We start from the raw sequence: 26,096 nt of genomic DNA, 5'->3' as shown, positions 1-26,096 counted from the left end.
ATATATATATATATACGTTTATAAACATGAAACATTGGAACATTGGAACTGGGCTACCTCGACGATGATTGGTTGAAATGTTTCGTTAGTGTACTTGGATTGGCTAAGACACGTTCTCAAATTCAGTCGAGTCTACTCGAAAGTCCAAATTCGAACAGATTGGACCATATATATATATATATATATATATAATCGGTTCTGGTCATGCATATTTTGTAACGAAAGAGTGTCGTTCTGCACACTAATTTCAGGCACAGACACTTGAATTCGATGTTTGACCTTTTGAGAGACAGTTTGATTGGCCAGTGTGGTTCGGCTCATATTGATCACTTCCAGTCGAAATGACAATATATATATATATATATACATCGCACTTGACATGAAGAATATATATATATATACATATATATATATATACGTGGCTAAATGATATTATTGCTTTGTAGAATTCACTCGCCACACCCTCGAATTCAATCACAGTTGCATCGACTGCTGTGTGCAATTGGGTCGCAACATCCCCACGCACTGATTTATCCGCTCAGTGTCGCCCTCAAGTCTCCATTGGAGGTATATATATATATATATATATTTGCCAACACTAGTTATTTTGAAAAAAGAATTGTATAGCTCGTATTTGCCATCGGATGTGTGTTCCTATATAAAAATTCGTTCCCCTCTGAGCCAAATTAACTTGGTTGAATCCGTCGATGCCAATGTTTAGTTGTGTATGTATCCCTGTGATTCGATTCCTTCTTTAACTATTTATGTAGCCAAAACTGGACTATTCTTTTTGAAAAGCTATTAGACGGGCCCTAAATATATATATATGTACATCCTTGATATCCCAACGATAGTGTTGCTTGCAATATCAATATATATACATGAAATAGGTCCGTCAAAAAGCGGCCGAAGCCATCATGCACGTGATGCGAAAGAGTTATGTGAATCTGGTGGAAGAAGCATTGCTAGTGTCGAGGGAGTTGATTCGAGTGGCTATTTTATGGCATGAAATGTGGCACGAAGGCCTGGAGGAAGCTTCGCGGCTGTACTTTGGAGAGCATGATGTGGAGGGGATGATGGCGGTGCTGCAGCCGCTGCATGTGATGATGGACAAGGGCCCTGAGACACTGCGCGAAGTGAGTTTTAACCAGGCATTTGGACGAGATCTCAAAGAAGCATACGAGTGGATCCAGCGCTATTTGAACCCGCAACTTGGGGCTAACGGTACGTACATACGGCTTGAAAAACGATATATATATTGGGAAAAGGAAGGGATATATATATTTATATATTTGGATACGTAGAAGCCGACTTGAACCGGGCGTGGGACTTGTATTATTATGTATTTCGACGAATCAACAAGCAATTGCCCCAACTTACGACGCTCGAGTTGCAATATGTCAGCCCCAACTTACTCCAAGCGCGCAACCTACAGCTCGCCGTGCCAGGTACCGTCGTTAGTTGGTCTTTAGTTAGTTGTTTCGTAGTTAGTTACGAGTCCTATGGGATGATATATCTTGTGTATATTGTCGTAGGATACAAATATTTATTATTTATTGTGAATGATGATTTGGGAAGTTCTCCATGTACATGTTGTACTTTATTCTGCTTGCGACGGGTGAGTAGATAATACCTACTTATTGTGTTGTATTCGTACTTCAAAGGATCGTATCGACTATATATATATATCCGAATGCATGTCCAAATATATATATATATATATTTTAATACCAAGTATTTATATATATCGTTTCGTTCCAAAGAAATGCATGTCCAAATCTATCATTTTCATTCCGACTGTATGTGCCAAAATACCTTTTTCCTTTCAAACATAGATCCAACTAACTATATATATCATTTCATATCTATATATATATATATATATATATTTAACTATATCTTGTCTCTATCATTGTAGGAACGTATCGAGCTGGCCACGACATCATCAAAATCGGATCGTTTGTGCCCACGATGCTCGTAATGACATCGAAACAGCGTCCTCGGTACCTATTCCACCTTATTTAATCTATATATCATCTATTTCATCACATATATATATATATATCACTCGCTCTCAACCCCTCACTCATATAGTATAGACGCATCACTATCCACGGATCCAACGGGTTGGAGTACATGTTTTTACTCAAAGGACACGAAGATTTGCGCCAAGATGAACGGGTGACTCAGCTATTTGGCCTCGTGAACGCCCTACTTATCAACGACAGAACCACGTCGAAAAAAGACTTGAAAATCACGAGATACCCCGTGATTCCCCTGAGTCACAACGCTGGCATCGTCGGATGGGTGCCAAACTGCGATACGTTGCACCAACTCATTCGAGACTACCGTGAAGCTCGAAAGATCCTGCTCAACATTGAACACCGGTGCGTATATATATATATATATATATTCCGTATTTTAAATGAAAAAAATGCGGAAATAGATGATATATTTATAGATGACGGATTCATCTAATTTGGAAATCGTGGTGGATGGATGATGATATATATATATATATATCATCATCCCTCCACCACAATTTCCAAATTAAAATAACCATATATGTATATATATATATGGTTGTGTTTTAAATGAAAAAAATGCGGAAATAGATGATGGATGTATAGATGATGAATTCATCTAATTTGGAAATCGTGGTGGATGGATGATGTAGACTCATGCTGCAAATGGCGCCAGACTACGACGTGCTCAGCTTGATGCAAAAAGTAGAAGTGTTTGAATATGCACTGGAAAACACCGCTGGCCAAGACTTGTACAAGGTACTTATGATTGAGCTAGTAAAGATATAATTATCTATCTTGATTGTCTCATCTATTTTGTTCCTTGGATCTGTCGTGTATATATATGTATATATATTGTACGACGTACATATCTTCTCTTTGTGGAACGTTGTATCTATGCTGTACAGCTGATTGATGTTGCGAAAACGAATGGGGTATATATATATATCCCCAATCCCACAAGGCGTCGCCAATCCACGATATATATATATATATATATATATATATATATATATATTGTGGATGGATAATAGATGAATCGTCTATTCTGATGATCACGTCGGCTAGGTGTTGTGGCTCAAGTCTGAAAACTCGGAGATTTGGCTCGATCGGCGCACCAACTACACGCGGTCATTGGCTGCCATGTCGATGGTTCGTTCAAGATATTATATTCGTTTGTGGAGGTTATTTGGGGTTGGTGTAGGTGGGGTACATATTGGGCCTGGGGGACCGCCACCCGTCAAACTTGATGCTCCATCGGTTCACGGGCACGATTGTTCATATTGATTTTGGCGATTGCTTTGAAGTGGCGATGCACCGTGAAAAGTACCCGGAGAAAATCCCCTTTCGACTGACACGAATGCTCACCAATGCCATGGAAGTACGTAGATATATATATTATTCATATATATATATTGGCATCTCGGACGAGTAGAGTTGTGTTGTGCTTTCCGCCAAAAGTTGGAGATGTTTTCGTGCTATAATATATCACAAAAGCCCTCGATCGATTGATTGGTTGAACTGATCTTTTTTGGATGAAACAATCGTCCAGTAGCACACTAATTGAAGTCACACACTAATTCAATGAGGAATAAGCCACTTCGAATATTGTGGTTTATGAGTGGTCGATCGATTGATTGATCATTTGGTTGTGCTCGTGCTTTGAGCACCCCACTCCCAATCTATCGATGCTCAGACTTGCAGTTTGTATACAATCCAGTGTTCAATCATGAATGAGTAACACTATTTAATGTCATGCACCTATTGTCGATTTGATACAAATTTGGGGAGGGGGTGCAATCGAATCGCGCCGACCAAACCGATCCAAAATCGATCTGATTGGTTGAATTTCATTGAGAAGGTTTTGATTGGCTAATAATTTTGAGCATATATATATATATATATTGTGGATGGATAATAGATGAATCGTCTATTCTGATGATCACGTCGGCTAGGTGTTGTGGCTCAAGTCTGAAAACTCGGAGATTTGGCTCGATCGGCGCACCAACTACACGCGGTCATTGGCTGCCATGTCGATGGTTCGTTCAAGATATTATATTCGTTTGTGGAGGTTATTTGGGGTTGGTGTAGGTGGGGTACATATTGGGCCTGGGGGACCGCCACCCGTCAAACTTGATGCTCCATCGGTTCACGGGCACGATTGTTCATATTGATTTTGGCGATTGCTTTGAAGTGGCGATGCACCGTGAAAAGTACCCGGAGAAAATCCCCTTTCGACTGACACGAATGCTCACCAATGCCATGGAAGTACGTAGATATATATATTATTCATATATATATATTGGCATCTCGGACGAGTAGAGTTGTGTTGTGCTTTCCGCCAAAAGTTGGAGATGTTTTCGTGCTATAATATATCACAAAAGCCCTCGATCGATTGATTGGTTGAACTGATCTTTTTTGGATGAAACAATCGTCCAGTAGCACACTAATTGAAGTCACACACTAATTCAATGAGGAATAAGCCACTTCGAATATTGTGGTTTATGAGTGGTCGATCGATTGATTGATCATTTGGTTGTGCTCGTGCTTTGAGCACCCCACTCCCAATCTATCGATGCTCAGACTTGCAGTTTGTATACAATCCAGTGTTCAATCATGAATGAGTAACACTATTTAATGTCATGCACCTATTGTCGATTTGATACAAATTTGGGGAGGGGGTGCAATCGAATCGCGCCGACCAAACCGATCCAAAATCGATCTGATTGGTTGAATTTCATTGAGAAGGTTTTGATTGGCTAATAATTTTGAGCTCATCTGAGGTAGCCAATCAAATCGATATAAATTCCAACGAGATACCAAGCCACAACACGAAATTTCACTCGAAAGCATGATATATGATTTCCGTGTGGATTGATTGGTATATATTCGGCATTTTGATTATTGGCTATTTTCAACGATTATCCAGTGTTTTCATACACGATTTCATGTCATATATACGAATATATTTTATTATTTTTTACGTTTCCATGTCCATTTGTTTGGTATTTTTTGGAAACAAACGTTTTTTACGTGTTTTTAATAGGTAAGCGGCATCGAAGGCAACTTTCGGTTCTCGTGCGAAGCCGTGATGCAAGTCCTGCGCGACAACCAGCACTCGCTCATGGCTATGCTCGAAGCATTTGTGCACGATCCGCTGATCTGTTGGCGTTTGGTACGTGTTTGAAACACGTTTAAAACGTTTGAAACATGTTTGAAACATGTTTGGATAGCTCGCACCCAACGTGTCGCCGCCCCGCTTGCACGACAACAACCACCCGACGGACGACGCTCCCCCGCGCCGGGTTGGTTTATATTTAAAAATATAATGATTTTTCTATTCTTGTATGTTTCTATTCTTTGATTTTTATAGTATTTTTGTATTTGCTGGTTGAATAAACACCATGTATGGCCGTGTAGGAAATGCGGGACCGTCGGCCGAGTATGGCCATGGCCAGTCTGGCCATGATGCAGCAAAACGATGCTACTACTAGTACTACTAGTACTACTACTAGTACTACCAGCATCCACATGGAAATGTCCCAGTTGGCCGCAAGCATCGGCGTAAGCCGAAGCATCGCGGCGTCTGCAGCCGTCGATGTCCACGGAAACCCGTCGGTTTCGTCATCTCAAGTGTACGACCTCTTGTCTGAGCATTTTATTTTGCTTTGTATAATGAATTCTATAAATATCTTGCCAACTCAAAGTATTATATATATATATTATTATATATACACGTTTGATATTATGAATGGCTGGGCATTCTATAAATATATTGCCAACACTATCTGGACTCGAGTACATATATACATGTCTATTCGTTCATATGATGAGTGGCTGGGCGTACTATAAACATCTTGCCTATCTATAGTACCTAACCAATAAGCAAAAAGTCCTATTTCATTAAACCTTGCATAAGCTATTTCTAAAATAACATCTTTGAAATATAAACCTGTTAAAAAAGGGAAACCCATTCAAGCTAAAGAACCTATTAAAAACATAATATTGTCTGGACTGCAAAGTATATACATATATATATTAAAAGGCATGTAAAAATGACCATACTCGAAAGGATGGGCTCAGTGTCGTATGTGTGTTTGTTTCTTTGAACGTACAAGTAGGTCGTTATCATGTGTTTTGGCAGGTTCCTGATATATGTGTTTTGGCAGGGATTTGGAATTACGACGAAGCCATCGCGAACGGGAGCTCGTGAATGCGCTGGGCCCCGAGGGAGCCGGGGCGCCGAGGGAAGCTCTTAATGAGAAGGCGGTCGCAGTTACTAGGCGCGTGCAGTCCAAGCTCACGGGGCGCGACTTTTTTGACGACGACTCGGAGCCCCTGAATGTGGCGGCCCAAGTCCAGCGGTTGATTACGCAAGCAGCGTCGCATGAAAATCTGTGCCAGTGCTATATCGGATGGTGCCCATTTTGGTAGTACTGTAGTAATAAGCCGACGTTACATGCAAATATGTGCCAGTGTTATACGAATTAGTGTGTGACGTACTTCAATTAGTGTGAGTACAGTCATCACAGGATATCAGTTTACTTACAAAATTCAGTACAACGAATCGATCGATGGATTTGGCGAATCAAAAGTTTATCACAAAAGACTGGTGCTTGATTATGCATTGGCATGTTGCGATACATCGTCGGTTGTGGTGGTTCCACGAGATATCACGTTGTCGCTAGTGCCACCTCGACATTTGATTCACTGTCAGCAACTTTGTCCAATACTACCGGTAGTACAAGTATGTATGGTTACTTACCGTAGTTAGCAATGAAACGTAACTATATTAAAGCAGTCGAGCCTTCATCATGGGGTATTTTTCTCGTAATAACGAATGGACTGGCGATAGAAAATATTGATCATATTCATTGCTAGCTTTGCAATGAAGCTAAAATAACGACTCCAGTGCTTAGTGTGAAGTGTTACTTATTGATATTAAGAGTGCTATTAATAGTTGTACAAGTTAGTTGGAATAGAAAGATACTTCGAAGTACCAATTATAGCACCATTCTCAAATATTTTTATTGGGTTGTTAACTTTATCCTTATGTTCAGAGTGCCAGCTTGGTGTAGTGGTTATCACATCTCGTTTACACCGAGTAGGTCGCCGGTTCAATCCCGGCAGTTGGTACTTCTTTTTTCACCTTTTTCACTGGAATTACCACCTCTTGTGTACCACACCTTACCACGCTCTATCACTACACTTCATTATGGTACAACGAGGAAGTCACGCTGTCTGAACGAAATTCGAGACTAGTACGTAGTACTAGTATTAAGTAGTAGTACTAGTATTAAGTAGTACTAGTATTACGAAGTACTTACTTAATACTACGAAGTACCACGTAGTACAAGTAGTACTACTTAATACTACGAAGTACTTAATACTACGAAGTAACACGTGACTTTCCCGTTCACTTGTACCATAATGAAGTGTAGTGATAGAGCGTGGTAAGGTGTGGTACACAAGAGGTGGTAATTCCAGTGAAAAAGGTGAAAAAAGAAGTACCAACTGCCGGGATTGAACCGGCGACCTACTCGGTGTAAACGAGATGTGATAACCACTACACCAAGCTGGCACTCTGAACATAAGGATAAAGTTAACAACCCAATAAAAATATTTGAGAATGGTGCTATAATTGGTACTTCGAAGTATCTTTCTATTCCAACTAACTTGTACAACTATTAATAGCACTCTTAATATCAATAAGTAACACTTCACACTAAGCACTGGAGTCGTTATTTTAGCTTCATTGCAAAGCTAGCAATGAATATGATCAATATTTTCTATCGCCAGTCCATTCGTTATTACGAGAAAAATACCCCATGATGAAGGCTCGACTGCTTTAATATAGTTACGTTTCATTGCTAACTACGGTAAGTAACCATACATACTTGTACTACCGGTAGTATTGGACAAAGTTGCTGACAGTGAATCAAATGTCGAGGTGGCACTAGCGACAACGTGATATCTCGTGGAACCACCACAACCGACGATGTATCGCAACATGCCAATGCATAATCAAGCACCAGTCTTTTGTGATAAACTTTTGATTCGCCAAATCCATCGATCGATTCGTTGTACTGAATTTTGTAAGTAAACTGATATCCTGTGATGACTGTACTCACACTAATTGAACTACACCAAGCTGGCACTCTGAACGTCTGCGCAGGCGCGGTCACAAAAGAGCGCAGATCTAAGCTTCTCACTTCACCGAATGATCTATCTTTTCTTCTTGTCGGGCAGCGGCAGGTAGGCTGTAGGCCGTGCCGCTCCCGGACGAGGCCTGTATGCAATGACCTAGGATTATCCTAATTTACTCTCATCTCTAATAATTAGGATATGACCTAATATTAATGTTGGATGACGTTTGGATATCACGGATATTTGAAATCCATTTAAATAATTAGTAGTAACTAGTACCTGACAACGCAAAAAATACCAAGTTTATAAGGGGTAATCGGGTTTATAATGGAGATATTTGGGTTTTTTTGGGGTATTACTGTATTAGGGGTCGATTTGGGGTCAATTCCGGACTTGTGTTTGATTCAAACAGTTGAAACCAAACCGATTAATGTTCGTCGACCGTTTCACTCTGCAGTCAGGTGCTCGGACGACGCCATCCTCGTGATGATGCCGCGCGACAAGCACTTTTACTATGCCAAGTACAGGGACATGCTTCCCGAGATCAAGTACTACATGCGGCTCAAGCTGACGCCGTTGGTGTACATCCACCAGCACTACTTGCGGCACCAGCTTCGTCGTGCGCTAGCCCGGTGGACTTGCAACCTGCAGCTCAATGCCATGGCTAGCCACGAACGCGAACTCTCGACGCGGTTGCAGTACGTTTATGTCGCAGTACCTCCTTTCACACGAGGTCATATATGGATAGAAAGGTCGCGGTGTGGGTGCTTCAAAGCCGAGTGTGTGGACAGGTGGACGCGGCGTGTCGGCGACTCTATCGCATGCACCGGTTCCGAGTGTTGGCGACGAGGTTTTGCCGGTGGAAGCAGCATGTGACACAGTACGCGCGCATCATGGAACACGCTCCAGCGTACTTGGAATGGATTGTCACAACATCCCAACCAGCGGGCCAAGATCGAGGTACTGTATCGCATGCTCTTCAAAAGAACTAATGTTAGCTTGAGTACCATACAAAGGGATGTATGTATGTAATACTAGTATGGATGATAGACAATACTATGATTGTTGTAGCAAGGGCAGCTATCGACGTGATCGAATTCAAAGGCCAGCGGCTTGTGCAGTGTACGTTAAACTGTTACTAGTATTCTAAGATATATTGCTATAATATTCTACATTATTGGTGTCATGAGAGTATAAGATCATTCGAATTGTACTAGTACCTGCGTTGAGTTATGGTACATAACTCTATGTCACGTAGCTTGTTATCGTTTATCACGGTTGAAAAGTCTAGTTGGGTCGATGGTGTCGGGTCTGACTTGTAATGCCTGTTCTAGTACATTGGAAACGCCTGGTGCGACACCATCGAGCGAGATTTCGACGCTGGCGACAGGTACTTGCTTCGTACAAACATCCAGATTATCACATGACGACGAAGGTGACGTTGGGAGTTGAGAGGTTACGTCAGCGGCTGTGGGAGTGGAAAGAACGGCTACGTTTATATGTACAGTACATACTAAATTATTACACCCACGAACTAGTAACCAAGTAGTTATAACAACATCGCATAGCGGTGGCGCGAGTGGGTGCATATGAAAAAACAAACCCATGCACTCTCCGCTCAAAACAAAGTGGAGTTGCAGGTGGGTAATCGACTAGATTGAGGTCATTTTGATTGTCGAAGTCTACATAACGTTGTTGAATATACTAGTTCTATCGGGTTCGCAATTGCATGCGTCGGTGGACACTGTATCGCCGACAGGTTCACGTGCAGCGGGTGTTGGCTCGCGTGACGATGATAGGTGCAGCTCTAACACCCAGACTTAACAACTAAAATCCAGTCTTATCAACTAAAACTCAGTCTTATCAACTAACTACTAGTATATGGATTAAGGAACCCGAACTCGGTTTTGTAGGGTGGCATCGCACGACCGCGTTACGTGTGTTTCTTCGAGTACTGTTCACCTCCTCCAATAGATATTCCCTAGTGTAAGTAGATGGCGATTAACTGGAAATTGCTCCCGTAGTTGCAGAGCCACATGCATTGCTATCGCAAACTCCGCAGGGCCATTCAGCGCTTCACATCGTCATGTACGAGGTATGGCACCAGCCAAGTGAGGAAAGCGTGGACGGTTTGGTTGCATGCGACGATGTCGTACAAGGTAGGATGAAAACTGTTTGATTTCTCGTGCTCAATATATATATATATATATTATCGACATAAATATATATATTAATACATGAACGCAGCGAATTTAACGTTTGTCTAGACGACCCAGACGACAATCACAGCCGTGTTGAGGCGAATGCAATTGAGTTCGCTGCGTCAAGGGTTTTATCAGCTGCGAAGTCATGTACGGCCTTTGCTATGATATATATATTTGTGTGTTTTATACTATCCACTCCTTTGAATACGATATGGTATCAATATATATATTTATTTATCAAACTATATATTTATATTCCATTATCAATACATGCATATTATGACTTCCCGTCCTATAGGGTTAAACTGTATACTAGTATGTATATATATTCCATTGTGTCATCAATATATATTTATATATATATATTTATCAAACGAAATATATATATTCGTTCTAGTGTGTGGAGGCGACATATCAAGCCCATGTTGCTCGTGTTGAATGTGCTGCCGGTCGCGTCTATGGCGTCAAAGCAATCATTCGGTGAGTTAAAATCCCAAATAATATATAAAAAATATCCTCTTTTCTGGCCTCATTTAATGATATTGCACCATAATGGGTGGATATTTCGTTATGTTTTTAGTAATACGTGGGCATGAACGTGTGCGTATGTATATATGTAGACTGTGGCAACTGGCGATACTAACACGCATTCGGCGGGCGTTTCATCACCTTCGGAGCGTCACACTGCACCTAAAACAAGACGAAGTCCATCGCAAGCACATGGTTTTATGGGGCACCTGGGTGCAGTGGCGTCGGTATCATCATTCCAAGGCTTTGGAACAGATGGAGATGATTCAGGACTTGAAATGTCGCGAGTTTGAATTTGTACGCAAGAAAGAAACCAAATTCAATGGGGAAAACATATAACAATAAACGTGATATATGTAGCTGCAACGGTTGTTCCAACGGTGGGCTCGACTGCGATTGGTTAATAAACCCATCAAACGTCGCGTCTGGTTGGCCTGGCGCCTGTATTTACACCATTCCGACGTGCTAGATCCAATTAAAATCACTCGACAACGGTGTGCTTATTGGTTTCAACAGTGGAAACGTAAGCACTTGCTGTCTTTTCACGCGATTATGTACTTTTTTGGACATTTTCGGTCGATTTATTACAAAATGATTGGTTATTTTCGTCGATTTTTAGCTGAATTGGAACGTATAGGACGACTGCACGACCAGCGAAGGCAGCGTCTGACGCACTTGGGCGTGCCCTGGGGGGCCAATATGAACCTAACGCGTCGGACATTGCACTGGCTGGTCACGCGACACTGCTTTGTGACGTGGAAAAGCCAGCGTTACGTTCAAGTGACCGAGGTAAAGAAACAATTGTTTAGAATATTATTAATATACTTGGATATAGGGGTCGATGCAGCGGATATGGGGCCATCACAGCCATAGATTGCTTCGACAATCCACGTTTCAACGGTATTTATATATATCGCATCGGATGAGATATTATTTTCAATCTTGCCACATGAAGGTTTCTAATTATATATACATATAACTTCTGTCTCGTCATATTATACTATTTTACAGGTGGAAACACACCACGGTGGTGGCTCGAAAGCAAGTTCTCGTTGAATCCGGTACAATTCACAATATGTGACCACTTGCTTAACAAAAAGCGACCAATAAAATAACAAAATGTGATCTATTATATGACATATTTTCATAATTATAGGAGCGTCGATGCAAAAGTTACTGGCGGCCGTGACCCACCAACTCCAACGCCATTCGGATCGGCATTTGTGTCGGCGGTGGTTTCAAGTGAGTTAGTTCCGGCGAAACGATTGGCTAAAATTACGTAGACGTGGCGCGTATCCGCCAATCAGCGTCGAGCGTCTTGTTGTGTGTTGCAACGAGTGGTCGCGACGCTGCACACAGGCAACCTTGTTCGGTAGTGTTTTTTTTTCAATTTATTTCATTTAATGTATATTGGCTTATTTATTTTGGTAGGTCGTTTATGCATTGGAAAGCATGGGCCGAGCGGTACGCGGCCAGCTGTCGGTTGTTTGCAGCCGCACTGCACTCGATACAGTAAGATTTATATTTCGTGTGGCTTTTAGGAATTAGGTATATATACTTTGGTTTCAATCAATTTGCAAAATATATATTGCAAATTGCTTGAAACTATATATATATATTGAAAATCACTTGAAAACAAAGTTATATTATATATTGTAATAGTTAAACCGGTATGTATACAGTATTGCAAATCGCTTCAAACTACTGTATATATGTATATAGATTGAAAATCGCTTGAAACCAAAGGTATATATATATTATATTAATAGTTCAACTGTATGCACGTTAGAGCCCATGCGTTTCAATCGTGGCGCCATAAAGTACACCTGCGTATACAATTGCGCAGGGTTGGGGCGAGATGGGTGCTCCAGTCCACGACAACTTGCCTCTTGAATGTGTGGAGACTATGGGCTGCCAAAGCTCGCGTTCGCCAGCAACTTGCCAAGCAATTCCAGCAACTCCAAGACCGATATTACCAACACGTTCGCGATAGAGTCAATTTACGATATTTTATAAACAAGAGTTGTATAGGAAAAGCATACGTTGTGGCAAAAGTGGAGACAACTGTTTGTGAGCGCGGCAAAGAACCACGAGGTTCTAATATTATACATATATATATATATATATGATATTTTCCACAATTCACGAATATATGTATATATGTTTGGAATAGACAAATCGAGGACTTGTGTGTGCCATGTGGCAGGTGTGGACAAGTCGTCTGATTGATTCCAAGACTCAACGGCGATTGTTGCGGCGACTAACGTTGAGTAAGCATAATATATACTTTGAGGAGTCGCTGAAATATATATTTATCGTCAGAAATACATTTATTTTTCGCGATTGGGCGACATTAGGCATGTATATCACAAGGCTTCGTCGAGCACTTCACCGCTGGACCCAACATGTTCTGTTTCAAGTGACAGTAATTAAGACTCGCCATCTACAAACTCGACTAGCAGAGGTATCAATCGTATATATATATATTTCGAATATATGGATATTTTGATCAATAGTGATTGTATAGCGAGACCAGCAATTACGTGAATTGCTCACCGATCAAGCAACCCGTTGCCGTCAACTGGAGCAACTGTTTGCAGAACGGCAAAAGATGATGCAATTGCTGGAGGAAAGCCGCCAAAAGTTGCAGCAATTCAAGCGGCTTCAAGCTGAAAACCAGGCACAAACACCAATTATTCGTGAATGAATGAATACATAAATGAATTATCTATCTAGGAATTGAAGCGCGGCTTAGAACACGGGGACCGCCAGGACAAACTTGTCGAGCAACTTCAAGGCATGGAGACACTTTGGATGGGATCCGTGTTTGAAACGTTTCGATTAGGGCAATGTCGGCTGTCGGACCGTTTGATTGGCCAAGTGGAGGCGGAAAACGAACGGTTGCGGACGGATAGAGAACGCCAAGAAGTCGCATCGCATGTCCGTTTGAGTGAATTGTCCATGCAATTAGCCGAGGTATGGTTGTATTATCACGCTCTAAATGTATACTATTTCTTTTATTTATCGTTGTCGAGTTTACACCTCTTTAAATTTCTGTGGTTGAACGCTAGGCCCGCGAAGTGTGCGTACGACTGAAGGAGTTGGAAAAGTAAGAACCACTGGACCAATTTTTATCCGGAAGTTAACCGGCATTTGGGGTAGGTATAACCAACAGTTGGAGGAACGATTGCAAGCGCAGGAACTTGCACAGAAACGATCGTTCTTGCAGCACATGGGGGCGTCAAAGTTGCCGTATGAGCCGTGATCCACCAAGTTCACTTTACCTTTAATATATGATGTACTCGTAACATATTATATTTGACATATTGCCATACAAAGCACAATGAAAGTGAAGGGAACCTTCGAAATTTCATTTCCTTGAAGATTCAGTTCGTGAATGCTCGTGTTCATATATAAACGTGGAAAAGTGTACCAGGGGCTGACTGGTGTGTGGATGTCAGATAACGTTAACGGCCATATTCCGAGGGAAAAGTTTGAAGGTCTCACAAAAGGAATTGTTAAGAAAACCTGTGTCTGATTTCGGGTGATTTGCCCAAATTATAACCGAAATAACATACATTTGTACTCTGGAGTAGGCCGCCGATTTGGCGTATTTTTCCAGACATTTGTCATCTGGCTCTACATTTGAGATATTCTTGGAATTTTCAGAAAAAATTCGAGGCATCCAGACCTTTCACGACGAACCTATCGTGCCACTATTTACTGGTATATACGTGTACAGGGCGACTTTTAGAACTGGGAGCAAAATGGAAAAGTTGTCAGAAAGTTCTCCGGCGAAATATCACTTGTGGCATCCAGAGCCAAGTGAAACTCGACTGATATTAGGTTTCAGCAACGTCCTAATAATACTCTCACATGTGATTAGAGAGGTATTTTCATTGATACTAACATATATGGAGTAATACGGTCTTCTAGAACGTACTCCTATTAATAGTACACTACATAACTAGTGGCAAGGTCTCTTTGATACTAGTATTGAGACTGCTCTCCTTTTTCTGTCAGATCAGCTTGAAAACCTTAGCTACTCTGGGACATAACAACCTGTTTGTAACGCGCTATGATGAGTCGGTTTTGCCCCGATCGTTGCTTAGCAGCAACCCAGGTATGAAGTTTCGGGTTTAGAACACTGTAACTAGGCGGCAGAGCTACGCTTATATACAGTACCTTCTGTTGGAATCTGTCAAAGGAACACTGTTCGGTACCGATACAAGCATTTCCTCAGATATACAGACAGCTACACCTCTCACTCGTTTAGCCCGCAGTCATATCTCACATAAGATTACTTCAATATACCTTTATAAACCTATATCTAAACGTATTTAAAGGGGTTATTGCCGGATACTGTCGAGTTTTTTCGCATACTGATACAGTGTACAGAAACAAAAAATGCTGTGACTGTAACTGGTCATTGACAACGTTACAACAGTTTCCATTTGTTCTGTTCACTGTTAACACCAAGCCTGCTTCAAACAAACGCTGTTATTCATAGCATAGTGTATCAGTGTCAATTTAACCACTGGTGGTTTCGACAACCAGTTGATGATGGTGGATTCGGTATGTAGTACATAACTATGTACTTACTGTACGACTGTGACTGGATCGACCATTTAAAGTTCTTGTAAAATAATTCCATTTGCACTGAACCAACCAAAAAAGCTCACTCATAGGTTGGTTGGTTCAGTGCAAATGTACACGCTTGTTACATGGATGACTGAACCAACCAAAAAAGCTGACTCATTGCTTGGTTGGGGGTTCAGTCATCCATGTAGCAAGCTCCAAACCAGGAGATGCGATATGTATGTATATATATAATATATACATACGTAATCCCTCCTTCCCACAAAGAACTGGTCAAGCCATACTATTAATAGTATGTAGTACGAAACTTATTAGTACTAATACTAGTTAATACTAGTACTACTAGAAAGGGCGAGTGAGTGTGGCAACTAATAAGAACGCAACGGTGACACGCCTCGTTCTGCCTCCAAACGTTCCAAACGATCCTTGGTGGTGATTCGAGCGCGAATCAAACGTTCGGAACCCCCCCCACAACACCACAACCTCGTACAGTGTACCGTATACTTTCGACGGTCCCACCATTCCATACTAACAAGTTAGTATACTGACAACGGACAAGCATCGCCACAGTAGGATTGTGTACATGTGTCTAAGTACGTCTGGGGATATATGTACACGAAGTACTACTACATATGTATCGCGTTGATGTGTGTTTACGATATCGTGGAGCGTCCGCTACAGGTTTTGAAAACGAGTCAAGGGCGTTTCAAACGTCCAGGGAACACGTTTATCCGGATATGTTTATTTGTCCGGATAGTCCACGTCAGCCGGTCGGCAAAAGCCATTTTCCAAAAGAGGGAGAGGCGAAAGTACGTATGGCCGCCGCCGATTCCGCCACGCCAGAGGGAAGTTTTGGGGATGTGTTCAATGCGTTGATTTGCTCGTTGCCGTCGGAAGCATCGGGGTCGTTCCTCCGATGTTTGTCCGGGTTGACGGCGGAAGAAAGCAACTTGCTGTCCATGTACCTTTTAGAGCTTAAGGACGAGAAGAAGTTCCGCGTGATTCAGGCACTGATGGACGCGCCCGTGTCTGCCAAGAAGCGGTACATCTTGTCGCTTCGTGATCGATTTGAGCGCTTGAAGGCGAAACAAGCCGCCAACGGAGTGACTGTCGACCCGCGGTACCGCCGTATATGATGGGAGATGCGTGCTCATGGAACCGACGCAATGTAGAGCACGATTGGAACGATCAGGGTCTCGGCAATCGTCCATGAAGAATGTCACGACGGACGATATCAAGTCCATGGGACACATGCTCGACAACGCGCACATTGGCGAGTCGGAACTGCGGCTGCAGCGACTCGAAGAAGAAAAAGAGGACGTCGGGTCGTCGGCTGCGAGTAGTGCCGTCGGGAATATCAAGGCAGAAGCCTTGATCAAGTAAGTATAAATACCTATCCATCGTCCGTCCCTCCCTCCATATATATACACGTGGCCGTCGTTATCCTGTCGATTCTCATGGCGATGAGTGTGTCTTAGCAAGCGCGAACGCCCCAACAGCAACTGGGAACTGCTCAAGGGCGACGCGACCCCCGCCCAACGCGCCAAGGAAGACGGGTCCTCGGACGAAGACCCCGACGACGACGACGACGAAGTCGAAGCCGAAAACTCCCCCGATGCCGACGCCAACACCGAGGTACCCGTCCTTTCAATACCATTTTCAAACCATGGCCCTATTTCAACATGGCGTGAGACAGGCGGACCCGAGCGAAGAAGACGCGCCGTCCACGAAGCGATGGACTAAGGCACAGGACGCCGCGCTCAAGGACAGCGTCCGTGTCCACGGCGAGAAGAACTGGAAGGCCATTGCCGAGCGTGTGCCTGGTCGAAACCATGCCCAGGTATATATATATATATTCGAATCTCGAATGCTGTGGTGTTGACTTTTAGGTATATATATATATATATATATATATAAATATTATATATCGACGTCTCACTTTGTTTCTCATTCCATCTGGTACTCTTTTCTTTATCCTCTATGCTATGTATTGCTTCAAACCATCCACAGATCGTACGTGTTGTCCTTGTATCTGTTCTTCCACCGTCTATATATATATATATGCGTTGTACTTGTATCTATTCTCCTACCGTCTATGTATATATATATATATATACATATATCGACACATCACGCGTAGTGCTTGCAACGTTGGCGCAAGGTATTAAAGCCGGGGTTGGTCAAAGGGCACTGGTCCTTTGAAGAGGACAAGATCCTCGAAGAACTGGTCAAGCAGAGCACCAACAACTGGGGCCAAATCGCCGAGCAAATCCCGGGGCGCACCCCCAAGCAATGCCGAGAGCGATGGCGCAACCATCTGGACCCGTCTATTAACAAGGGGCCATATGCGGAAGAAGAGGATAATGTAATCCTATCCCACCAGGCCCGCCTGGGCAACAAATGGTCGCAGATCGCGCAGATGCTGCCGGGGCGCACAGAAGACTCTGTGAAAATTCGGTGGAAATCGCTCAAGCAAAACCCGACGCGGGCCGCGGCCGCCAACGCGCAAAGCCGCCGACTCAGCCACCTACAGCACCACCATCACCACCAGCAACAACTTCATCAACCGACCTATGGCCACAATTTGATGGACCAGCGACACAGTCAAACGTCGTCGCATACAGGGGGGGTGGTCGGCCACCACCAACTGCATCATCACCATCACCAACAACAGAACCAACAGCTACAAAACCAGCAGCTACAGAACCAGCTACAGCTTGGTAATAGTAACCTTCTCGGCCTTGGGCGGCAGCAGGACCCGATGATGGCCAACTGGGCAGCCGACTACTCGGACTTTAACGGCTCCCATACAGCCCTGTTGAATACTCCATTTATCGGCAGTGGTGGTGGAGTTGGCTACTCGACCAACGATATGGTAAGTACCATTGAGAGTCTAATACTACGTGTTTGTATGGTGTGATTTTGTGTGGTCTGTCGATGTTTGAAAATATAATATTTGGAGATTGATATGTTTTGTACACGTGGTAAATATATATATTTACATGTTAAAATGGACCACAACATCATATGATGCTGCTAAACCAACACTATATGTATGTATGTATATAGTACAGTACATACAATATGCCAGTTTTTTGTCATAAAAGTAGAAAATGTATGGATTCAACAAGTCCATCCATCCTCTGTGTTACTCGTGTTTATATATATATATATATATTCGAATAAATCATTATTGTGGTCATTTATTATTCACGTGATGTGTATAATAGATGCTCAAGACGGACGGGTACACGGCGCACTACCCGCCCGCGATGCACCTCCAACCGCCGCCGCCCGCCCCAATGTTTCAAAATTTGCATAATCAGCCCCTTCACGAAGCTCCGCCCGGCCAGTACGATGAATTCCTCATGAAATCACTCACGGATGAGCTCGATTTCGATGAATTTGGCTTGATTTAATACTAGTTTTATTCGATCACCACGTTGATGTATTCATAGGCAAAAGTTAGTTGGCTTGGCAGAGTCGCTGGTGTTAGACTGTATTGACACTAGTACGACTCCATACATACTACTAGTAAGTAGTACGTACTAGTGTTGGAGTGATCGTTATGGATAGTAATACTACTTACTACTAGTACCTAGTACATACATGTCAGTGCGATATATATGTAGTGTGTTCTAGTATGACCCAACAACAACAAGCTCCGTAGCGTTCGTTGGCTTGGCAGAGTGGCTGGTGTTATTAGACTGATGCACTGTATTGGACTATTAATAGTACGACTACAACATGAATCTAACTACTAGGACCTACTAGTGTTGGCTTTAGCTGAGTGGGTCGTTCGTTATGGATAGTAGTAATACTACTACTTACTACTAGTACCTAGTACATTCCAGTGGAATATGTATGTAGTATGACCCAACAACAAGAAGCTCCGTCAAGTTCGTTACTGGTGTTGGAGTGATGATTTTTATGGACTAGTACTACTAGTATCTAGGAACTCGGCGTACAGTACTCGTGCGCGTGTTACATAGCTATTATTCCCACCCACTACTACTAGTACTACTACTACTACTACTACTACTACTCGACGCATCCCAGTCGACATGGCCCAGCTTGGTCATGGGTTGAAACAACTTGGTCACGCGGTCGCAGTGGTCGCATACCCTATACAAAACACAAAGTTAATTCAAAGTGTTTTAATAAAAACTGTCCAATTTGACTGCTAAATAATGGAAAACCCAATTCAAATTATATTCAAACAACCATCCTATATAATATATACATATATTGTGGATTCGGTACAGATCTCGCCGCCGAATCCTGAATCATCGACGCTATTGGCTACTCCAATTTTGAGTGGATTTGATTCTTGGCTCTTATAGAAAGGAAAAGTATATTCAACCAATCAGAACAACTCCAGCGTGATTTTGGATGTTGATAGCGAATATTCACAATAGTATATAGATATATAGCAAAACTACTCATATAGATGCAAATAAAGAAACTGGTAAAAACAGTGCTAAACATTCAACGCCTACAGTATTGTGCAAATTTCGAGTGAAATTTCGTGGTTTCTCGGTGGAATTTAAATCGATTTGATTGGCTACCTCAGATGAGCTCAAAATTATTAGCCAATCAAAACCTTCTCCATGAAATTCAACAACCAATCAGATCGATTGTGGATCGGTTTGGTCAGCGCGATTCGATTTCACCCACATTTGTACTATCCAATCGACAATATTAATAGTACAACATTTCGTACGTGCGAGTGGGCGGGATGAGGTCGACGCCCCAACCTCCACATGTCGCACATCGAGGCAAGTGGGGCGCCACTGCCAACGTTGTCACAGGTGGTTGGTACAGTATCGCATGTTGCGGGATGGACATTATGGGGGGGTCAAGTGAAGTCGTATGCTGTTGCGTGGTGGCAGTAGGGGAAATGGACTCTTTTGGCTTTATAAGTCGTTCTGGGGTCGTTGTCGTTCTAATACAACTTCGCATCAAATATATTTATTTATATATATATATGGTAAAGTCGATTCGAAATTGGAAGTGTGGGGTGCATGCATGCAATCGACCGACCAATCCAAACGGAGAACACAAGTCAAGTGGCCAATCAAATTCTCGCTTCAAGCATGCAACATCGAATTAGTGTGTGACTTTTTATTAGTGTGAAACTGGTCAATTTTTACATCCAAAATTCAGGACAAACAATCGATCGATCGATCGAGTTGGCGAATCAACATACAAATTTTGGCTAAAGCGACACATATATTGTATATATTGAGGACTAGTGTATGACTGTAATTAGTGTGATCCGCATCACTACAGGACAATTCTTTACATACAAAATTCTTACAAATAATTCATATCGATCGATTTGGCGATGAGTACGTACACGCGTCGAAAACTTGAATTTTGGGTAATAGAATACCATTGCCAAACAACCAAATGTACACAAGTATAATTACAAATATTAGCCAATCAGATTGTACGAAATCATATCCATTTATCAAATTCGTGTATGACCGAAATTGGTGTAATCCACGCCACCACCCCGGGAGACTCTTTTGCATCCAAAATTCAGTACACACAAATAACAAATAAATCGATGGATTGGCAAAGCAGCATACAAATCCAACTATATTTTGGCTCAACGGAAAGCAATAATATAAATAATAATAAGAATGGGTACAGTACTTACAGGTAAACTGGTACACGTTTGTGGAGATGTTTGGGCGGTTTGCGGTGGAGAAATGACGCGCACGCGTCACACAAGTTGACGTGGCAGTCCACACACGTCTGGGATGCGCTGGACGCTTCGCACGAGTGGCAGAACGGCACTTGAATAAGGCGGATTAGATGAATAATTATTTATTTAGCAAGATAAAGAATGCTATACACAATAGATGGGAAAATACGTACCAGAGAGCAACGCCATCGTGTGGTTGAACATGGACCCGTACCGAAGGTGGTGGTTAGCACAGCAAGCGTCGCAAAACACAGACTCGCACTCGACGCATCTAGATATATTTTAAAATAATATATGTTTATATATATTATTAGTCTTGACAGTCGAGAACTCCAGTATGGCATGATATTATTTACACAGACTCGCACTCGACGCATCTAGAAATTCATTCACAATCATATGTTTCAATATAATATATATATATATTGCAACCATCGTTCTTTTAGCCAATCATACTGCTTTCTTTGTTGTTGGCGATTTCAAACCCATAACCCCCAAAATGACCAATTTGAGTGAAAAACACAACACTTGCAATATTTTACTCTACACTCGGGTATATACCGTTGAGTGGGGGCTGTGACGTGGCAGTGGGGGCAGACTCTGGTGTCCATTTTCACATGTGGCGGAATGAGCTCGCTGGTCACATACGCAGGCACCAAAGCAGTCGACAAGGATTGAACTGGAGGGTCAGGGAGGAGATCTGGGACAAACTCGATGGGTTTGTCCCAAACACTGGTTTGAGTGTGTGTGTTGAAGTAATACTCGCGACCATCGGGGGCTATGTGCGTTGTCCACAGTGGCTACAAAGCAATATATATGAAATCGGGGTTATTCTACTGTCGTAGGTCGTACAGTTGTAGGTCGTACAGGCGTAGGTCGTACATGGTCCACTAATGGCGAGGAAGAGTTGAGGCCATTTAGAGACGGAGCTGAGCTGCTTTGGGTTGCCATAGGTTGGTCGGGTAGGAGTGCGGAGTTTTCGTCCTAGTAATCAAAAAGTTATATAATAACTATGAGAAATCATATATATATTGATAGCTTTGGTCGTAGATATAGTGTGGTACACGGCAGAAGAATTTTGGGCCAATCAGATTGCAAGAAAATCATCGACGTCTAATTAGTGTGTGACTTTAAAGTAGGGTGTTTACAAGCACCACCATACAACGTTTTACACGCAAAATTCAGTACAAACAATCAATCAATTGATCGATGGAATTGGCAAATATCATTAGCACTACAAGTCTAAAAATTAAGGGGACAATATTGATGGCTTGGGTCTATATATATATATATATATATAGACCCCAGCTATCAATATTGTATACATACGATATATATATATATACGATAGACTAGAGATGGAATTCGATACAAATCGAAGTTAGGGTACCGATGACTGGCTCAACAAGTTTCTTTCGTGTACAGCGTTCTTTTTCTTCTTTGCCTTTCGATCGTTACGTTGCTAAGCAATATAAAAAACGTTGACGCAGTAGTTAGTACATCTCCATTATCGTAGTAAGTACTAACAGGTACTAGTTACAAAGTACCTTGCTGCTCTTGATAGAAAGAACCTCCATCTGGGACGAGGTTGGCTTCACTGGTAGTACTACTACTGACGGTGGTGCCGCCCCCGACATGACTTGGTCCTACATGCAACATAGGGATATATGTCTCTATATTTCCATAGGTAGTTAGTTACTACCTCTTGAGACGATAACTCCAATACTCGCCGACTCTTCTTACTCTTTCTGCGTTCCAACGGCGCTACTACATCGTGGTCTACTAGTGGAGGCGGTAGCGGGGGTGACAATAACTTTTTTTTCTTTTTTTTCTTGCTTTTATTTTCGGGATTCGGCACCTCGGCAGCCCCTTCCCCCTAGGATTTTTCGTTCAGAGTGTTTTGTACTGTGTGGTACATACACAAAGATATATCAACGACACCTTTCAGAGTATGGTTCAGGATATATATATATTTATAGAAATAAGGAGGATTTATCACATACCGGTGGAGGCGCCAACAAGATCTCTTGCTCGACATCGAGCCATTCGTCCATGGGGAATTGAAACGGATCGCCAGTTTCGAGTTTTTGGTCCAAATTGAGTGGATCGTTGGCCTTTTTTTTTGCTTTTTCCGCCAACTTTTGCAAAAAAATATCCGTGTCATCCACGTCGTCAGTTGTGAACATTTGAGTCTGCCGTTGCTGCCTCTTGAGCTAAGAACGTCATGGAGCATTAGGATAACTCCATAAGTCTAGTCTTTGTATAACGTCAGAAGTCCAATCTAGATATAACTCTACAATCTTAAGTAACGTCAAAAGTTATAATACATAACTCCACAATCTTATTTAACGGCACAAGTCCAAACCATATTGCATAACAAGTCCAGTCCTTGTATACAGACAACACTGATTTCAAAGTCCAATCATTCTGTATAACTTTATAAGTCCAATCCTTGAATAACTTTATAAGTCCAATCCTTGTATAACTTTATAAGCCCAATCCTTGCATAACTTTATAAGTCCAATCCTTGTATAACTTTATAAGTCCAATCCTTGTATAACTTTATAAGTCCAATCATAGATATACCCGAAGTCGCTCGGCGGTCGTTAATGTCAGGTCATCAGGTGGTTCGTCGTGCACAGGAGACTTTGAAGTGTCTTCGTTGCTGACACTCTCCAACTTGGTTAATTTTGACGACGGGGGGCCTCTATATAATATGTTTAGTCGCAAAAATATTAGTATATATATACCACGCCATAAAAAACAGTAATATACTAGTAGTACTAGCGATGTATAAAGCCCAACCATCCTATAGGAGTGTTGTTATACAACCAACTAACCTTCCCAGCATCATCTCCAACGCACTTGTGACATCTTTCTTTGTCGTGGCAGCATTTTGTTCCTACAGGGAATAGGTGAAATATATATATATTAAATAGTGAATAGGTATATAATATTATATATTCTAGATGATCGATATGCAAGACAAAACCGTATAGTTCCAACGTTGACTCTGGCAATTATATACTGAATAAATGCTGCTTTGGATGATGATCCAGTTAGTGGATTTATATATATATATATAATATATATCGTCAAATCCATTCCAATTTGGACTTCCCAGCAGAATCGAATGAATTCGGCTCATGCATTTTAGAATGTCCTGCCAATCAAATTACACCATTAAGAAATATGAACCAATGAACGATCATCATAGTTTGGCCCAACCAAAACGTACATATTTAAGTTTGTATAGTATACATTGAATCAGCTTAAAACCTGACACAAATCGATTCTTGAATCAGCGGGCAAAGCCAAATTTCAGCGAAAAGGACAATAGATATATATATATACCTCTTCTGTGGGGGTGTCTAGTATTACTAGCTCTGGTGGGCTTTCTTCTAATCGAGCTACCCCGGCACTTGCTTCCTCACTGCCGCCTTCAGACAACTCGTCGTCACTCAAAATGGGTGACGGAGCGTTGTCCAGGGATTTCTTGGTAGACTTGACAGGAGGTTTACGACTTCTCGATCTACTAGTAGTCTCCAGAGTACTAGCTCTCCTACTAGGTCGTCGCGTGGTTGTTGGTGGCTCTAGCGTCCATCGGCTTTCCTGCGTAGTCTACAATGGGGATGTGCTCAATCAAAATATATCTAGTATTGTGTCCTAGCTGCGCATAGAACCGTGTATATTGTAAAGGTCGTTCATATATATATATATATTTATATAAACTATTTATTAATATTTTTTGAACCACTTACCGCGTTGTAATAATACACTTGGCCGTCGTCGCTCGTGTATTTCTGCCAATCGGAAGACGATTCACTGGTTAACACCCGCGTCGATTTGGTGGCAATTGGTTTCTTTTTTGGTGGCTCTAAATTGTCCTCCATTTGTTAATCAATGGTACTTCATATGTTAATCCTTATATGTACTCTGAGCGTGGGCCAACGCTTGTCTGGTGCGTTCGACCTCGGCGATGCGGATCTAATATGTATCATTTTAGTCTAAATATTTAAGTTTTACTGTTAATTCACATTGCTTATTGGAATTTTTATCGTACAAAGGTGGATAATGTACCCAGTTGAACATGAAAAATATAGTGACAGAATAGATTTCCCAACATCGATTTACAGAAAATAATAGTCGACATCAGTCCAAAAGTAATATATATATATATATATATATGTTGCCATGACAACCAATACTAATGTTATATAGTTGGTTCTTACCTTGTCTTGTTGGTTTTGCTACACGTGAAGTATACGCATACGAACGATTAGATCGATTGACCAGGGCTGATGTAGTTAGTTGATCCGACTACTACCTAGTAGACCCTACAGTACCTGCGCCACCATGCGCCTCACTCGCTGCCCTTCCTTGCTGTTGGGATGCAGCCCCGCGAGCAGGTAGACCTTCCACTTGTGCCGCTCCTGCTCGGACGGGAGCACGAGCCACAACGTCACGACGCGGTCTTCGTTGCCGCGGCAGTCGACGCGAAGGCCGGCGTCCGCGAGCGCTGCGTCTTTGATCTTCTTGCGGTCAATCTGCCAGTCCGTCACGTCCAACAACGTGTATTCCCGCTCCATACCAATGTCCACGAGCACACCGTCGGCGTAAATGCGCAACTGGCACGATTTCCTAAGGACGGTGCCGTGAGAACTGAGCCTACGAAGGGTGAACCGTACAGCGATCGCCCGCCGCCGCCGCCGGACTTTCGCTTCACCATGCCTTCGTAAAGAACCTCATACGAGTCAGTGGCTTCGTCCGCGAGGATGTTGGCGGGCGTTCCCACATTGTCCTCGTCGTCGCTGGACATGAGGAGTTGTGGAGTGAGTGCTGGTGCGACTAAAGCAATCAATTGATGTTTTCTAATATTTT

General features: G+C 42.2%; 4 protein-coding genes and 2 non-coding genes across 15 annotated transcripts in view; 4 read left to right on the top strand and 2 right to left on the bottom strand.

Annotated features, from left to right (window-relative positions):
- The window catches only part of H257_15192, a 24,688-nt gene extending 18,177 nt beyond the window's left edge, over positions 1 to 6,511 (top strand). Inside the window, exons 30-41 of one of the 2 annotated variants that reach the window (XM_009843207.1) lie at positions 447 to 567; positions 891 to 1,224; positions 1,305 to 1,448; positions 1,919 to 2,003; positions 2,100 to 2,387; positions 2,678 to 2,783; positions 3,980 to 4,063; positions 4,116 to 4,292; positions 5,071 to 5,199; positions 5,258 to 5,329; positions 5,445 to 5,659; positions 6,194 to 6,511. In XM_009843207.1, coding sequence (XP_009841509.1) covers positions 447 to 567; positions 891 to 1,224; positions 1,305 to 1,448; positions 1,919 to 2,003; positions 2,100 to 2,387; positions 2,678 to 2,783; positions 3,980 to 4,063; positions 4,116 to 4,292; positions 5,071 to 5,199; positions 5,258 to 5,329; positions 5,445 to 5,659; positions 6,194 to 6,458 — 2,020 coding nt within the window. In that variant the 3' untranslated portion in view covers positions 6,459 to 6,511. Of the gene's footprint in view, positions 1 to 446; positions 568 to 890; positions 1,225 to 1,304; positions 1,449 to 1,918; positions 2,004 to 2,099; positions 2,388 to 2,677; positions 2,784 to 3,092; positions 3,177 to 3,228; positions 3,406 to 3,979; positions 4,064 to 4,115; positions 4,293 to 5,070; positions 5,200 to 5,257; positions 5,330 to 5,444; positions 5,660 to 6,193 lie in introns of both variants that reach the window. The other variant, XM_009843206.1, reaches the window with a different exon arrangement.
- Positions 6,512 to 7,087: 576 nt separating this feature from the next.
- H257_15191 lies at positions 7,088 to 7,160 on the top strand. The gene has a single exon. It is a non-coding gene; the product is annotated as a tRNA-Val (tRNA).
- Positions 7,161 to 7,532: 372 nt separating this feature from the next.
- Positions 7,533 to 7,605, bottom strand: H257_15190. The gene has a single exon. It is a non-coding gene; the product is annotated as a tRNA-Val (tRNA).
- Positions 7,606 to 8,660: 1,055 nt separating this feature from the next.
- H257_15189 lies at positions 8,661 to 14,208 on the top strand (the record flags this gene model as incomplete). Of its 2 annotated transcripts, XM_009843204.1 has the most annotated exons (26): positions 8,661 to 8,869; positions 8,920 to 9,131; positions 9,243 to 9,293; positions 9,506 to 9,561; positions 9,607 to 9,672; positions 9,740 to 9,811; positions 9,880 to 9,970; positions 10,085 to 10,122; positions 10,196 to 10,330; positions 10,439 to 10,522; positions 10,773 to 10,855; positions 10,996 to 11,200; positions 11,558 to 11,692; positions 11,739 to 11,803; positions 11,915 to 11,964; positions 12,060 to 12,145; positions 12,187 to 12,275; positions 12,335 to 12,415; positions 12,750 to 12,885; positions 12,935 to 12,997; positions 13,077 to 13,173; positions 13,261 to 13,367; positions 13,431 to 13,583; positions 13,640 to 13,879; positions 13,975 to 14,012; positions 14,066 to 14,208. In XM_009843204.1, the coding sequence occupies 26 exons, from the start codon at positions 8,661 to 8,663 to the stop codon at positions 14,166 to 14,168; spliced, it is 2,745 nt and encodes a 914-aa protein (XP_009841506.1). The 2 variants fall into 2 exon arrangements, with proteins under 2 accessions (XP_009841506.1, XP_009841507.1); XM_009843205.1 differs by lacking the exon at positions 9,243 to 9,293 and having other exon boundaries at positions 14,066 to 14,168.
- A 2,091-nt stretch (positions 14,209 to 16,299) lies between these two features.
- On the top strand, positions 16,300 to 18,943 carry H257_15188 (hypothetical protein). Its single transcript, XM_009843203.1, has 6 exons — positions 16,300 to 16,622; positions 16,675 to 16,881; positions 16,981 to 17,137; positions 17,199 to 17,342; positions 17,643 to 18,377; positions 18,733 to 18,943. The coding sequence occupies exons 1-6, from the start codon at positions 16,318 to 16,320 to the stop codon at positions 18,919 to 18,921; spliced, it is 1,737 nt and encodes a 578-aa protein (XP_009841505.1). The 5' UTR covers positions 16,300 to 16,317; the 3' UTR covers positions 18,922 to 18,943.
- A 554-nt stretch (positions 18,944 to 19,497) lies between these two features.
- Positions 19,498 to 26,057, bottom strand: H257_15187 (hypothetical protein; the record flags this gene model as incomplete). 8 transcript variants are annotated; one of them, XM_009843201.1, is made up of 19 exons in its annotated part: positions 25,904 to 26,057; positions 25,807 to 25,856; positions 25,562 to 25,762; positions 25,448 to 25,465; positions 25,151 to 25,202; positions 24,977 to 25,092; positions 24,570 to 24,836; positions 24,056 to 24,117; positions 23,802 to 23,922; positions 23,219 to 23,428; positions 22,918 to 23,091; positions 22,763 to 22,861; positions 22,606 to 22,677; positions 22,068 to 22,199; positions 21,777 to 22,015; positions 21,389 to 21,486; positions 21,168 to 21,306; positions 20,226 to 20,447; positions 19,498 to 19,627 (listed from the first exon to the last, which is right to left on the bottom strand). In XM_009843201.1, exons 3-19 carry the CDS (start codon positions 25,571 to 25,573, stop codon positions 19,498 to 19,500), a joined length of 2,163 nt encoding a protein of 720 aa, XP_009841503.1. In that variant the 5' UTR covers positions 25,574 to 25,762; positions 25,807 to 25,856; positions 25,904 to 26,057. The 8 variants fall into 8 exon arrangements, with proteins under 8 accessions (XP_009841503.1, XP_009841504.1, XP_009841499.1 ...); XM_009843202.1 differs by having other exon boundaries at positions 22,083 to 22,199; XM_009843197.1 differs by having other exon boundaries at positions 25,562 to 25,856.
- Positions 26,058 to 26,096: the final 39 nt, after the last annotated feature.

Source organism: Aphanomyces astaci, assembly GCF_000520075.1.
Source record: "Aphanomyces astaci strain APO3 unplaced genomic scaffold supercont1.67, whole genome shotgun sequence".
In the NCBI taxonomy this organism is placed as follows: Eukaryota; Oomycota; class Saprolegniomycetes; order Saprolegniales; family Verrucalvaceae; genus Aphanomyces; species Aphanomyces astaci.
The sequence above is the reverse complement of the archived record's forward strand: the minus strand, read 5'-3'. Positions and strand labels throughout refer to the sequence as shown.